This window comes from Schistocerca nitens, unplaced genomic scaffold (assembly GCF_023898315.1).
Source record: "Schistocerca nitens isolate TAMUIC-IGC-003100 unplaced genomic scaffold, iqSchNite1.1 HiC_scaffold_528, whole genome shotgun sequence".
NCBI lineage: Eukaryota > Metazoa > Arthropoda > Insecta > Orthoptera > Acrididae > Schistocerca > Schistocerca nitens.
The window spans coordinates 1,921,589-1,932,955 of NW_026046061.1; the positions used below are offsets into that span (position 1 = coordinate 1,921,589).

At 52.2% G+C, this 11,367-nt stretch overlaps 1 protein-coding gene across 1 annotated transcript; it reads right to left on the minus strand.

The window, feature by feature from the left end:
- Positions 1 to 1,673: 1,673 nt before the first annotated feature.
- On the minus strand, positions 1,674 to 10,936 carry LOC126232557 (uncharacterized). Its single transcript, XM_049942798.1, has 2 exons — positions 10,016 to 10,936; positions 1,674 to 1,724 (listed from the first exon to the last, which is right to left on the minus strand). The coding sequence occupies exons 1-2, from the start codon at positions 10,934 to 10,936 to the stop codon at positions 1,674 to 1,676; spliced, it is 972 nt and encodes a 323-aa protein (XP_049798755.1).
- Between the last annotated feature and the right edge of the window lie 431 nt (positions 10,937 to 11,367).

The following is an 11,367-nucleotide window of genomic DNA, read 5'->3' on the forward strand; positions in this document are numbered from 1 at the left end:
CAGAGGTGGCTACATCAGCACCTCCATCCATATCAAACCTACAAACCACCAGAAATACCTGAACTTCGACAGCTGCCACCCATTCCATACCAAGAAGTCCCTTCCGTACAGCCTAGCCACCCGTGGTCGTTGCATCTGCAGTGACGAGCAGTCCCCCTCTAAATATACCGAGGGTCTCACTGAAGCCTTCACTGGCCATAATTGTCTTCCCAACCTTGTACAAAAACAAATTTCCCGTGTCTTATCTTTCCAGTCTTCCACCATCTCCCGAAGTCCCACAGTCCAGCCACAGAGGAGCATTCTCTTCTTAATGCAGTAAAATCTGGGACTAGAGCAACTGAATTACATTCTTTGCCAGGGTTTTCATTACCTCTTGCCATGCCCTGAAATGAGAAATGTACTGCCCACTATCCTTCCCACCCCTCCTACAGTGTAATTCCACCTTCCACCAAGCCTACACAACATACTCTTCAATCCTTACACAACCCCTGCTCCCAGTCCCTTACCTCATGGCTGATACCCCTGTAATAGACCTAGATGCAAGACCTGTCCCATATATTCTCCTACCACCACCTACTCCAGTCCTGTAATTAACATCAACTATGCCATCAAAGGCTGAGCTATCTGTGAAACCAGTCATGTGATTTACAAGCTGCAACCACTGTGCTGCATTCTATGTAGGCATGACAACCAACAAGCTGTCTGTCCACATGAATGGCCACCAACAAACTGTGGCCATGAAGTAAGTGGACCACCCTGTTGCTAAACACTGCCAAATATGATATCCCTCATCAATGACTGCGTCACAGACTGTGCCATATGGATCCTTCCCACCAATGCCAGCTTTTCTGAATTGCACAGGTGGGAACTTTCCCTGCAATATATCCTATGTGCCCATGACCCTCCTGGCCTCAACCTTCATTAGTCACTGTCCTCATCCATCCAACCCCCTCCCTGTTCCCATTCCAGCACTACACAGCCATCATTTCACTGCCACACACAGTATATTAATTTTTTTTTCCCTTTCCACTACTTACCCCCCTCCCACCTTCTCTCTTGCCCTCCACCCAAACTGCAACACTTCACTGTCCGTCACCCCCACCATACTATCCCCACCCCAGCCTCTTCCTTACATACACACCCAGTCATCACTCCCATCAAGTACTGGTGATGCTGCTCGCAGTGTGGTTTCAGTTCTCTGACACTGCAGATGCGTGTGCAAGTTGCATTTGCACGTGTGTGTGTGTGTGTGTGTGTGTGTGTGTGTGTGTGTGTGTGTGTGTGTGTGTGTGTGTGTACTGCTGACAAAGGCCTAAATGGCTGAAAGCTATAATTGCGCGACTCTTTTTGTTGTGCCTATCGCGAGTTATCATCTCTGCTATATGGTGAGACGCATACATCAGGAACGTGTACATAAAATATAAAAAAATCGATAATCCAATATATAATTGCTGTGAAACTAAAAAAATTCCAATCACTATTTGATCATCTCTTGTACAGTCAGTACGCTGCTGCCTCATGGGATTAATCCCAATTTCTTATTCTAAAAGACAGCTACATGGTGATATAATTAACCTTTTAAATACTTACGATTATTAACATCACACAAACAGCCGAGCAGATGGCAAGTGTTGCCATCGGTGAGCCTGACGTGACTGCAGCTCTGGCCGACTCTAGCCTTCACTGCTGCTGTTGTGTATCTCGTTATGGTGCCCTGGAACTGCCTAATGAACACAAAAAATTAATTAGATCCGTAAATTACTTTTCATTAAACTGCATGCAATAAAAGAAAATAATTTAAGAAAATTTCACTAAAATTTAATAGTTACAAAACTTGGTTTGATGACTGCAGCAGTTTCAAATCTCCTGCTTTAGGGTACACAAACAGTAGAAAAAATTACCTCTGACCTATTGGTCAAGAAGGACCCCAAGGTACAGACAATGTTCCCTTCTGAATGGAGGAGGTCATACTCTCAAATGGTACACCTTCAGGTATGGATTCATTATCAAACTTTTATCTACAAAGTCCCCTCCTCAACTCTTAGGAGTCCATTATAGGAATTTTAGAACACCTCTGCATAATGTGTGGTTAATGTTATAAACGTAAACAAGCCAACAGTAAAATATCAGTACAACTTTGTTTTGGATTTCCAGATTTTGCATTTTCCCAGTATTTACATTATTTTCCATCAGTACCATCATAATCCCTGTTCTATCCCTTTCATTAAAATTTTTGCACTTTTCAACCACTACCACAACTTTGAACATCAATTTTCAAACTGATTTATATGGTAACTAAATTGTGTTATTGCTCTATCTCACATTGTAGGGTAATCCATAGCAAAACTATACAATTTATTTCAGAATCTAAGACACTTTGGGGTTATTTTGCATTTTTAGAGCTGCTTTCAAAATGGTTCCACAATGTTTGATGTTGGAGAGACTGTAATACCTCAAGCGTAGTTTACCTAGTAACTAATATTGTAATCTGGTCAGGTTTTCACACCAGTGACTGATTTTATAATCAGAAAAATGAATCTACTGCAGAATTTTCCATAAGCTGCTTCAGGCACTTTTCACCGGTTTGCGCTTTTGAAAAATGGGTGCAGCCTGTGTGAATATTATGAGTTCCACATATTTACATGATGTATAATACTTCATAGATGTTTGGAAGAAATTATTCATTCTGCAGTTACAGAGAGCTACTGCAAGTAAAATTATTAAATTTTTAAAATATATTACATAACATGGGACATATCTGTTCACACATCATCAGTCGTGCAGTATCTTCTACCTTGAAACAGGAGGTGGTCTTTTACTATGGTGAAATTTGCAGACAAATGGAGTTTACTTGATGTCTGAACAATTATCTCTGTCTTGAAAATGGAAATTTGTGTTAGCTGCCAATAGCTTCTATTTCAAAATATTTTTAACTTTTAACCGATTTTTGACAGTACTATTCCCTAAAATGATATCACTTACCCATTGTTTGTGTGTAGTAGATTAATAATGTAATATAGGCTATTAAATACAGTATTGAGAAGATTTTCCCTATGATAACACTTTTAAATTTTAATAGGATATTTGTTCCTAAGTACATTACCACATGACACATTGGAACAGTTTTTCAAATTTGGGGCAATCTTACTTCTCTGGAGTAATTTTTGTAATTTTAGAATAAGATTGCAATACACAAAGTGAATGTAATAATCCTAAAGTGTACTGCTCTACTCGAAACTGAAAAATAAATAAATAAATAAAACATCAAAAACAGTATTGAAATTAGTTTTTCCTATTAAAGGCAAGTCCTGTGACATTGAAAAATGATACGCCAGAAGCATGTGATTAGTTTCTAATAATTACACAATATTATGATTTATGAGTTATTCTACAGTGTTTGTGTAGTTTTTCATAACATTAATGAAATTATTTGTCTTTTTGACTGCATCTTAATGCCATTTGGAACTCCCATGCAATTTTGCAGAATTGTGAAACTTTTTGAAACTTGTGAATGGATGGCTTATCATCGTGCTATGATAACTGTCATTCACAATATATGGATGAAAAAGCATGCACAACTCAGACAGCACAAATTTATCTACTTCACAATAAACAACCCATTCATATCATGACAGCCACACCAGTCCGAATGTGCAGGGCTTGGATGTGAGTGCATGAGCAAGAAATCAGATGCAGGTATCACTAGTGGAGTGCGGAGTGTGACTGGGCATTTTGGCCTGATCTGCTTTCACATCTGGCCAATTGGCCTCCACTTCTGGCCTTATCTACTTTCATGTCCAGGAAATTCACCTCCACTGTCGTAAGTAGTACTTTGCAATCCAACAGCATAAGTGCCCAAGGTGTCACAAGCTATTTCTAAACTCTGGCACCTAAGGTTTCCGGGCAAGAGCTCTGGCATGTGCAGTTATCTTAATTATCATGTAACTAACTTGAAATTTTGTAGGGCTCTGTATATGTTACTTGATTAATTAATTAATACAAACCAGAGTGGTGTCAAATCTAACAATATCTTAATTGTGTCTATCATGCGTAAATGCAAATTAATCTTGCATCCATTCCACAGACTGACGGATCATTGGACAGAACTGCAGAAAGGAATTGGAATATAAATGGTCCTTTTCTACCTATAAATATATGCTCAGTCATATTATGGCCATCTGACTGTACAAAAATGAATCCCTTAATGACATCATCAACTCAACCAGGTGGACTGTGTTGAAAACAAATATATATTCTCCACATACTTTTCAAAATTTATGTATCAGCTACTAAAAGAAATAGCAACAGGAACTGAAGGAGTGACATTTGAAGGATATAGTGATGACACAGCATTACCACTAACTGATGAGCTTTTTGTTTTGTGGTACAAAAACAACTAGGGTCATATGCGCCCATGTCAAAACACTAGGACATGAAGACAAAGAGAGGAGTTAAAAATGACTGCACGTTAGTCCCAGTCAATGCAAGAGAAGACAACTAAAAACAGGGATGTGGAGAAAGGTCTATAAAATACACCACAGACAGAACTGGAGGTCCAGAACCAAAAATTAAATGGCCTTTGCCATATTGCTACAACGGATAAAAAGTGCAACATGGTCAATGGCTGTTAACTCTAACAGCAAACCCCAATGAGGAAGGAAGTGGTTAAAAAAAAGGGCATTACATCAGAAAATGGCACACCAGCAAATGTTGGAAACAATGTGCACAGAATAGTGGGGGAGCACCAATTGACAATGTTGTTGGTTGAAAAGATGGTGCTCAATACACAACTAAGTTAAAATGGTGGAGGTCTTACAAGCTCATGGGAGAGGACTAATAACACACAGCTTGTTCCCATGAAGGGAGGGCCAATGGTGATGCCAGAGTCACAGCACCTGCTTACAGATGGCAATATGCAGATAGTTGGAGGATAAGTAAGAAATGGCAGGCTGAGGAACAGTGATTGCAGTTTTAGCAGCAGTGTAAGTGGCCTGGTTTCCTATCGGACTGCCACAACCAGAAACCCACACAAACATCACAGTGGCTCTATCAAGAGGGAGCAGGTGACAGCTTTCCTGGACACACTGGGCTAAGGGATGGATGGTGTGTTGCACATAGAGGCTTTGAAGGTCATTGAGAGTGTCTGGGCAGATAATGCAGTTGAAAAGCCTGTGCCTATGGATGTACTGCGTGGCCTGATACAGGGCAAACAGCCCTGCTCTAAATACTTAGCAATGTTCCGGAAAAAAAAAAAAAAAAAAAAAAACCAGCTCCACCAATGACAACACACCAGAAACCACAGTCAGTCCAAGAGCCACCAGTGTACACAAAGGTACTATCACAAAATTCCACACATAGGTTGTGAAACTGAAGACAATAGAGTCGAGCTGGACTAGTGTCCTTACTAAGTGAATGAAGACGAAGGTGAATATGGGCCGCTGCATGAAGCCAAGATGGTGAAGGGTTCACACGCACTGGGAAAGTTGCTCATAGCGTGAAGCTGAACTGCCAGAGCAAGAGGCGAAAGCAATCTCCATAAGGTAACAGAGAAGAGGGACACGCCCCATACAGGCAATGAAAGGAGAAATCAAAGAATGAGGCACACAATAGGTGTCCATGTGTGGCAGACTAACGGCATGCGTATCTGTTGAGGAGAAAGTCACGGCATTAGGACAGCGGTAGTTCAGCAGCTTGTGCATACGGACTCTCAAATGGGCTAGTGTAAAAGGCACCAGTACCAAATGGATGCTACAGTGGTGAATAGTATTGAGATGGTGTAAGAGGGATGGATGTGCAGGTGCATAAATGAAACACCCATAATCCAGTTTCAAACAAACAAGGGATCGGTACAAATGGAGGAAAGTGGTTCAATCTGCACCCCGGGACACGACACTGAAGATACATAGGGCATTGAGGGACTGCATACAGCGGGCTGCCAGGTAAGATATGTGGGAGGACCAAGAGTGTTTTCTATCAAGCATGTGCCCCAGGAATTTCATAGTTTCAATGAATGGAAGAGCAACAGGCCCAAGATGTAATGATGGTGGAAGAAACCAACTGAGCCACCAGAAATTCATACCAATGATTTTGTCAGTGGAAAAAAGAAAGCCAATGCAACGCTCCACGAGTGAAGATGACTGAGGCATCACTGAAGATGTTGCTCAATGACAAGTCCTTGATAACTGCAATAAATGGCAAAATCATCAATGGAAAGGAGCCAGAGATGCCCGGTGGGAGACAGACCACTGTAGGGTTAATAGTGATAGCAAAGAGGAGTACACTTAAGACAGAACTCTGAGGCATGCCATTTTCCTGGATAAAGGTGTCCAATAAGGCAGAATCTACATGTACCTCGAAAACTTGGACTTTTAAAAATTCCTCATGTAAATGGGGCAAGCAGCCGTAGAATCCCCACGTGTAGAGTGTATTGAGGATATCAGTCCTCTAGCAGGTGTTGTAGGATTTCTCCACAGTGTACAACACTGACACAATCTGGGATTTCTGCAGAAAAACTTTCATGACACGGATGGACAAAGTGACAAGATGCTCAACTGCAGAACAGCATTCTCAAAATCCACACTGTGCAATGGTTAGTAAATTGCATGACTCAAACCACCATAGCAGCCAGGCACGAGTCATATGTCCCGTCACTTTTCAGACAACTTATGAGAGAAATGTGGTGGTAGCTAAAAGAAAGGTGAACGCTCTTACCAGGCTTAGGTATGGGTATGACAGCGGCTTCATACCAGTTTCTACGCAGGTGTACATATGAAGCAGAATGTGCTTGCCTGCAAGAGAAAGGTGCTGAAACATCTGAATTTGAACAGTGTATGGTTACGAGGTGGAGGATCAGGACAAAGTAAGAGCATGATGTAGCTCCCTGATAGTAAATGTGGCATTGTAGCATTCACACTTTGACAACAGAAAGGTATCACCCCCACCTACTCTGCTTGTTTCTGATGGAGGAAGGCAAAGTCACAGTGGAAGGAGCTCAAAATTTCTGCAAAATTCCAGCCCAGGGTGTTGGAGATAGCAATATGGTCTACGATAACCTCATCTGCTACTGTCAGGAAGGAATTTGGCAAATGGATCTTGATCACAGAAAGCCATTGGATTTTGGCCCATATGACAGAAGAGGGAGTGGAACAGTTAAAAGAACTAGTGAAAGAAATTCAGCTAGCATTTTTGCTGTCCCCAAGAATGAAACAACACTGTGCATACATATGTTTATAATGAATGCATTTTTCCATCATGGGAGGGGGAGGGGGAGGAGGCAGAAGGGGAGGGGGGTAGAGGGTGGAGGGGTAGAGGTTGGGCGAGGTGTAGAGGGGGCGGGAGGTGTAGAGGGGGGCGGGAGGTGTAGAGGGGGGCGGGAGGTGTAGAGGGGGCGGGAGGTGTAGAGGGGGCGGGAGGTGTAGAGGGGGCGGGAGGTGTAGAGGGGGCGGGAGGTGTAGAGGGGGCGGGAGGTGTAGAGGGGGCGGGAGGTGTAGATGGGGGCGGGAGGTGTAGATGGGGGCGGGAGGTGTAGATGGGGGGGGGGGAGGTGTAGAGGGGGGGAGGTGTAGAGGGGGGTGGGGTAGAGGGGGGTGGGGTAGAGGGGGGTGGGGTCCAGGGGGGGTAGAGGGGGTGGGGTAGAGGGGGGTGGTGTCCAGGGGGGAGGGGTAGAGGGGGAGGGGCAGAGGGGTGAGGGGCAGAGGGGTGAGGGGCAGAGGGGTGAGGGGCAGAGGGGTGAGGGGCAGAGGGGTGAGGGGCAGAGGGGTGAGGGGCAGAGGGGTGAGGGGCAGAGGGGTGAGGGGCAGAGGGGTGAGGGGCAGAGGGGTGAGGGGCAGAGGGGTGAGGGGCAGAGGGGTGAGGGGCAGAGGGGTGAGGGGCAGAGGGGTGAGGGGCAGAGGGGTGAGGGGCAGAGGGGTGAGGGGCAGAGGGGTGAGGGGCAGAGGGGTGAGGGGCAGAGGGGTGAGGGGCAGAGGGGTGAGGGGCAGAGGGGTGAGGGGCAGAGGGGTGAGGGGCAGAGGGGTGAGGGGCAGAGGGGTGAGGGGCAGAGGGGTGAGGGGCAGAGGGGTGAGGGGCAGAGGGGTGAGGGGCAGAGGGGTGAGGGGCAGAGGGGTGAGGGGCAGAGGGGTGAGGGGCAGAGGGGTGAGGGGCAGAGGGGTGAGGGGCAGAGGGGTGAGGGGCAGAGGGGTGAGGGGCAGAGGGGTGAGGGGCAGAGGGGTGAGGGGCAGAGGGGTGAGGGGCAGAGGGGTGAGGGGCAGAGGGGTGAGGGGCAGAGGGGTGAGGGGCAGAGGGGTGAGGGGCAGAGGGGTGAGGGGCAGAGGGGTGAGGGGCAGAGGGGTGAGGGGCAGAGGGGTGAGGGGCAGAGGGGTGAGGGGCAGAGGGGTGAGGGGCAGAGGGGTGAGGGGCAGAGGGGTGAGGGGCAGAGGGGTGAGGGGCAGAGGGGTGAGGGCAGAGGGGTGAGGGGCAGAGGGGGTAGGGGCAGAGGGGGTAGGGCAGAGGGGGGTAGGGGCAGAGGGGGTAGGGCAGAGGGGGGTAGGGGCAGAGGGGGGTAGGGGCAGAGGGGGGTAGGGGCAGAGGGGGGTAGGGGCAGAGGGGGGTAGGGGCAGAGGGGGGTAGGGGCAGAGGGGGGTAGGGGCAGAGGGGGGTAGGGGCAGAGGGGGGTAGGGGGCAGAGGGGGTAGGGGCAGAGGGGGTAGGGGCAGAGGGGGGTAGGGGCAGAGGGGGGTAGGGCAGAGGGGGGTAGGGGCAGAGGGGGTAGGGGCAGAGGGGGGGTAGGGGCAGAGGGGGGTAGGGGCAGAGGGGGTAGGGCAGAGGGGGTAGGGGCAGAGGGGGTAGGGGCAGAGGGGGTAGGGGCAGAGGGGGGAGGGGCAGAGGGGGGAGGGGCAGAGGGGGAGGGGCAGAGGGGGGAGGGCAGAGGGGGGAGGGGGCAGAGGGGGAGGGGCAGAGGGGGGAGGGGCAGAGGGGGGAGGGCAGAGGGGGGAGGGGCAGAGGGGGGAGGGGCAGAGGGGGGAGGGGCAGAGGGGGGGAGGGGCAGAGGGGGGAGGGCAGAGGGGGGAGGGGCAGAGGGGGGAGGGGCAGAGGGGGGAGGGCAGAGGGGGGAGGGGCAGAGGGGGGAGGGGCAGAGGGGGGAGGGGCAGAGGGGGGAGGGGCAGAGGGGGGAGGGGCAGAGGGGGGAGGGGCAGAGGGGGAGGGGCAGAGGGGGGAGGGGCAGAGGGGGGAGGGGCAGAGGGGGGAGGGGCAGAGGGGGAGGGGCAGAGGGGGGAGGGGCAGAGGGGGGAGGGGCAGAGGGGGGAGGGGCAGAGGGGGGAGGGCAGAGGGGGGAGGGGCAGAGGGGGGAGGGGCAGAGGGGGGAGGGGCAGAGGGGGGAGGGGCAGAGGGGGGAGGGGCAGAGGGGGGGAGGGGCAGAGGGGGGAGGGGCAGAGGGGGGAGGGAGAGGGGGGAGGGGCAGAGGGGGGAGGGGCAGAGGGGGGAGGGGCAGGAGGGGGGAGGGGCAGAGGGGGGAGGGGCAGAGGGGGGAGGGGCAGAGGGGGGAGGGGCAGAGGGGGGAGGGCAGAGGGGGAGGGGCAGAGGGGGGAGGGGCAGAGGGGGGAGGGGCAGAGGGGGGAGGGGCAGAGGGGGGAGGGGCAGAGGGGGGAGGGGCAGAGGGGGAGGGGCAGAGGGGGGAGGGGCAGAGGGGGAGGGGCAGAGGGGCAGAGGGGGGAGGGCAGAGGGGGGAGGGGCAGAGGGGGGAGGGGCAGAGGGGGGAGGGGCAGAGGGGGGAGGGGCAGAGGGGGGAGGGGCAGAGGGGGGAGGGGCAGAGGGGGGAGGGGCAGAGGGGTGAGGGCAGAGGGTGAGGGGCAGAGGGGTGAGGGGCAGAGGGGTGAGGGGCAGAGGGGTGAGGGGCAGAGGGGTGAGGGGCAGAGGGGTGAGGGGCAGAGGGGTGAGGGGCAGAGGGGTGAGGGGCAGAGGGGTGAGGGGCAGAGGGGTGGGAGGTGAGGGGCAGAGGGGTGAGGGGCAGAGGGGTGAGGGGCAGAGGGGTGAGGGGCAGAGGGGTGAGGGCAGAGGGGTGAGGGGCAGAGGGGTGAGGGGCAGAGGGGTGAGGGGCAGAGGGGTGAGGGCAGAGGGGTGAGGGCAGAGGGGTGAGGGCAGAGGGGTGAGGGGCAGAGGGGTGAGGGGCAGAGGGGTGAGGGGCAGAGGGGTGAGGGGCAGAGGGGTGAGGGGCAGAGGGGTGAGGGGCAGAGGGTGTGAGGGGCAGAGGTGTGAGGGGCAGAGAGGTGTGAGGGGCAGAGGTGTGAGGGGCAGAGGTCTGTGAGGGGCAGAGGTGAGGTTGAGGGGCAGAGGTGTGAGGGGCAGAGGTGTGAGGGGCAGAGGTGTGAGGGCAGAGGTGTGAGGGGCAGAGGTGTGAGGGGCAGAGGTGTGAGGGGCAGAGGTGTGAGGGGCAGAGGTGTGAGGGGCAGAGGTGTGAGGGGCAGAGGTGTGAGGGGCAGAGGTGTGAGGGGCAGAGGTGTGAGGGGCAGAGGTGTGAGGGGCAGAGGTAGTGAGGGGCAGAGGTGTGAGGGGCAGAGGTGTGAGGGGCAGAGGTGTGAGGGGCAGAGGTGTGAGGGGCAGAGGTGTGAGGGGCAGAGGTGTGAGGGGCAGAGGTGTGAGGGCAGAGGTGTGAGGGGCAGAGGTGTGAGGGGCAGAGGTGTGAGGGGCAGAGGTGTGAGGGGCAGAGGTGTGAGGGGCAGAGGTGTGAGGGGCAGAGGTGTGAGGGGCAGAGGTGTGAGGGGCAGAGGTGTGAGGGGCAGAGGTGTGAGGGGCAGAGGTGTGAGGGGCAGAGGTGTGAGGGGCAGAGGTGTGAGGGGCAGAGGTGTGAGGGGCAGAGGTGTGAGGGGCAGAGGTGTGAGGGGCAGAGGTGTGAGGGGCAGAGGTGTGAGGGGCAGAGGTGTGAGGGGCAGAGGTGTGAGGGGCAGAGGTGTGAGGGGCATCGGTGTGAGGGGCAGAGGTGTGAGGGGCAGAGGTGTGAGGGGTAGAGGTGTGAGGGGCAGAGGTGTGAGGGGCAGAGGTGTGAGGGGCAGAGGTGTGAGGGGTAGAGGTGTGAGGGGTAGAGGTGTGAGGGGTAGAGGTGTGAGGGGTAGAGGTGTGAGGGGTAGAGGTGTGAGGGGTAGAGGTGAGGGGTAGAGGTGAGGGGTAGTGGTGAGGGGTAGTGGTGAGGGGTAGTGGTGAGGGGTAGTGGTGAGGGGTAGTGGTGAGGGGCAGAAGGGAGGGCAATGTATATAGCAGGTGTAAAGCTTAACAGTAGCTGTAGCTAAGCCAGGCAGTGGAAAAAACCACCGCAATTCCACAGGAGGATGACATCGTGAGACTGCAAAGGCATGGAACATTCAATGCTGCCACCGATTCATTGCCTGATTAGTCT

Excerpts from the sequence above, each read along its gene's own strand:
- LOC126232557 (XM_049942798.1), bottom strand. The coding sequence starts at position 10,936 with ATGCCCCTCACACCTCTGCCCCTCACACCTCTGCCCCTCACACCTCTG. Across the intron at positions 1,725-10,015 it reads CCCTCTGCCCTCACCCCTCT|GCAGTTCCAGGGCACCATAA; the intron begins GCCCCTCACCCC and ends TGTGTTCATTAG.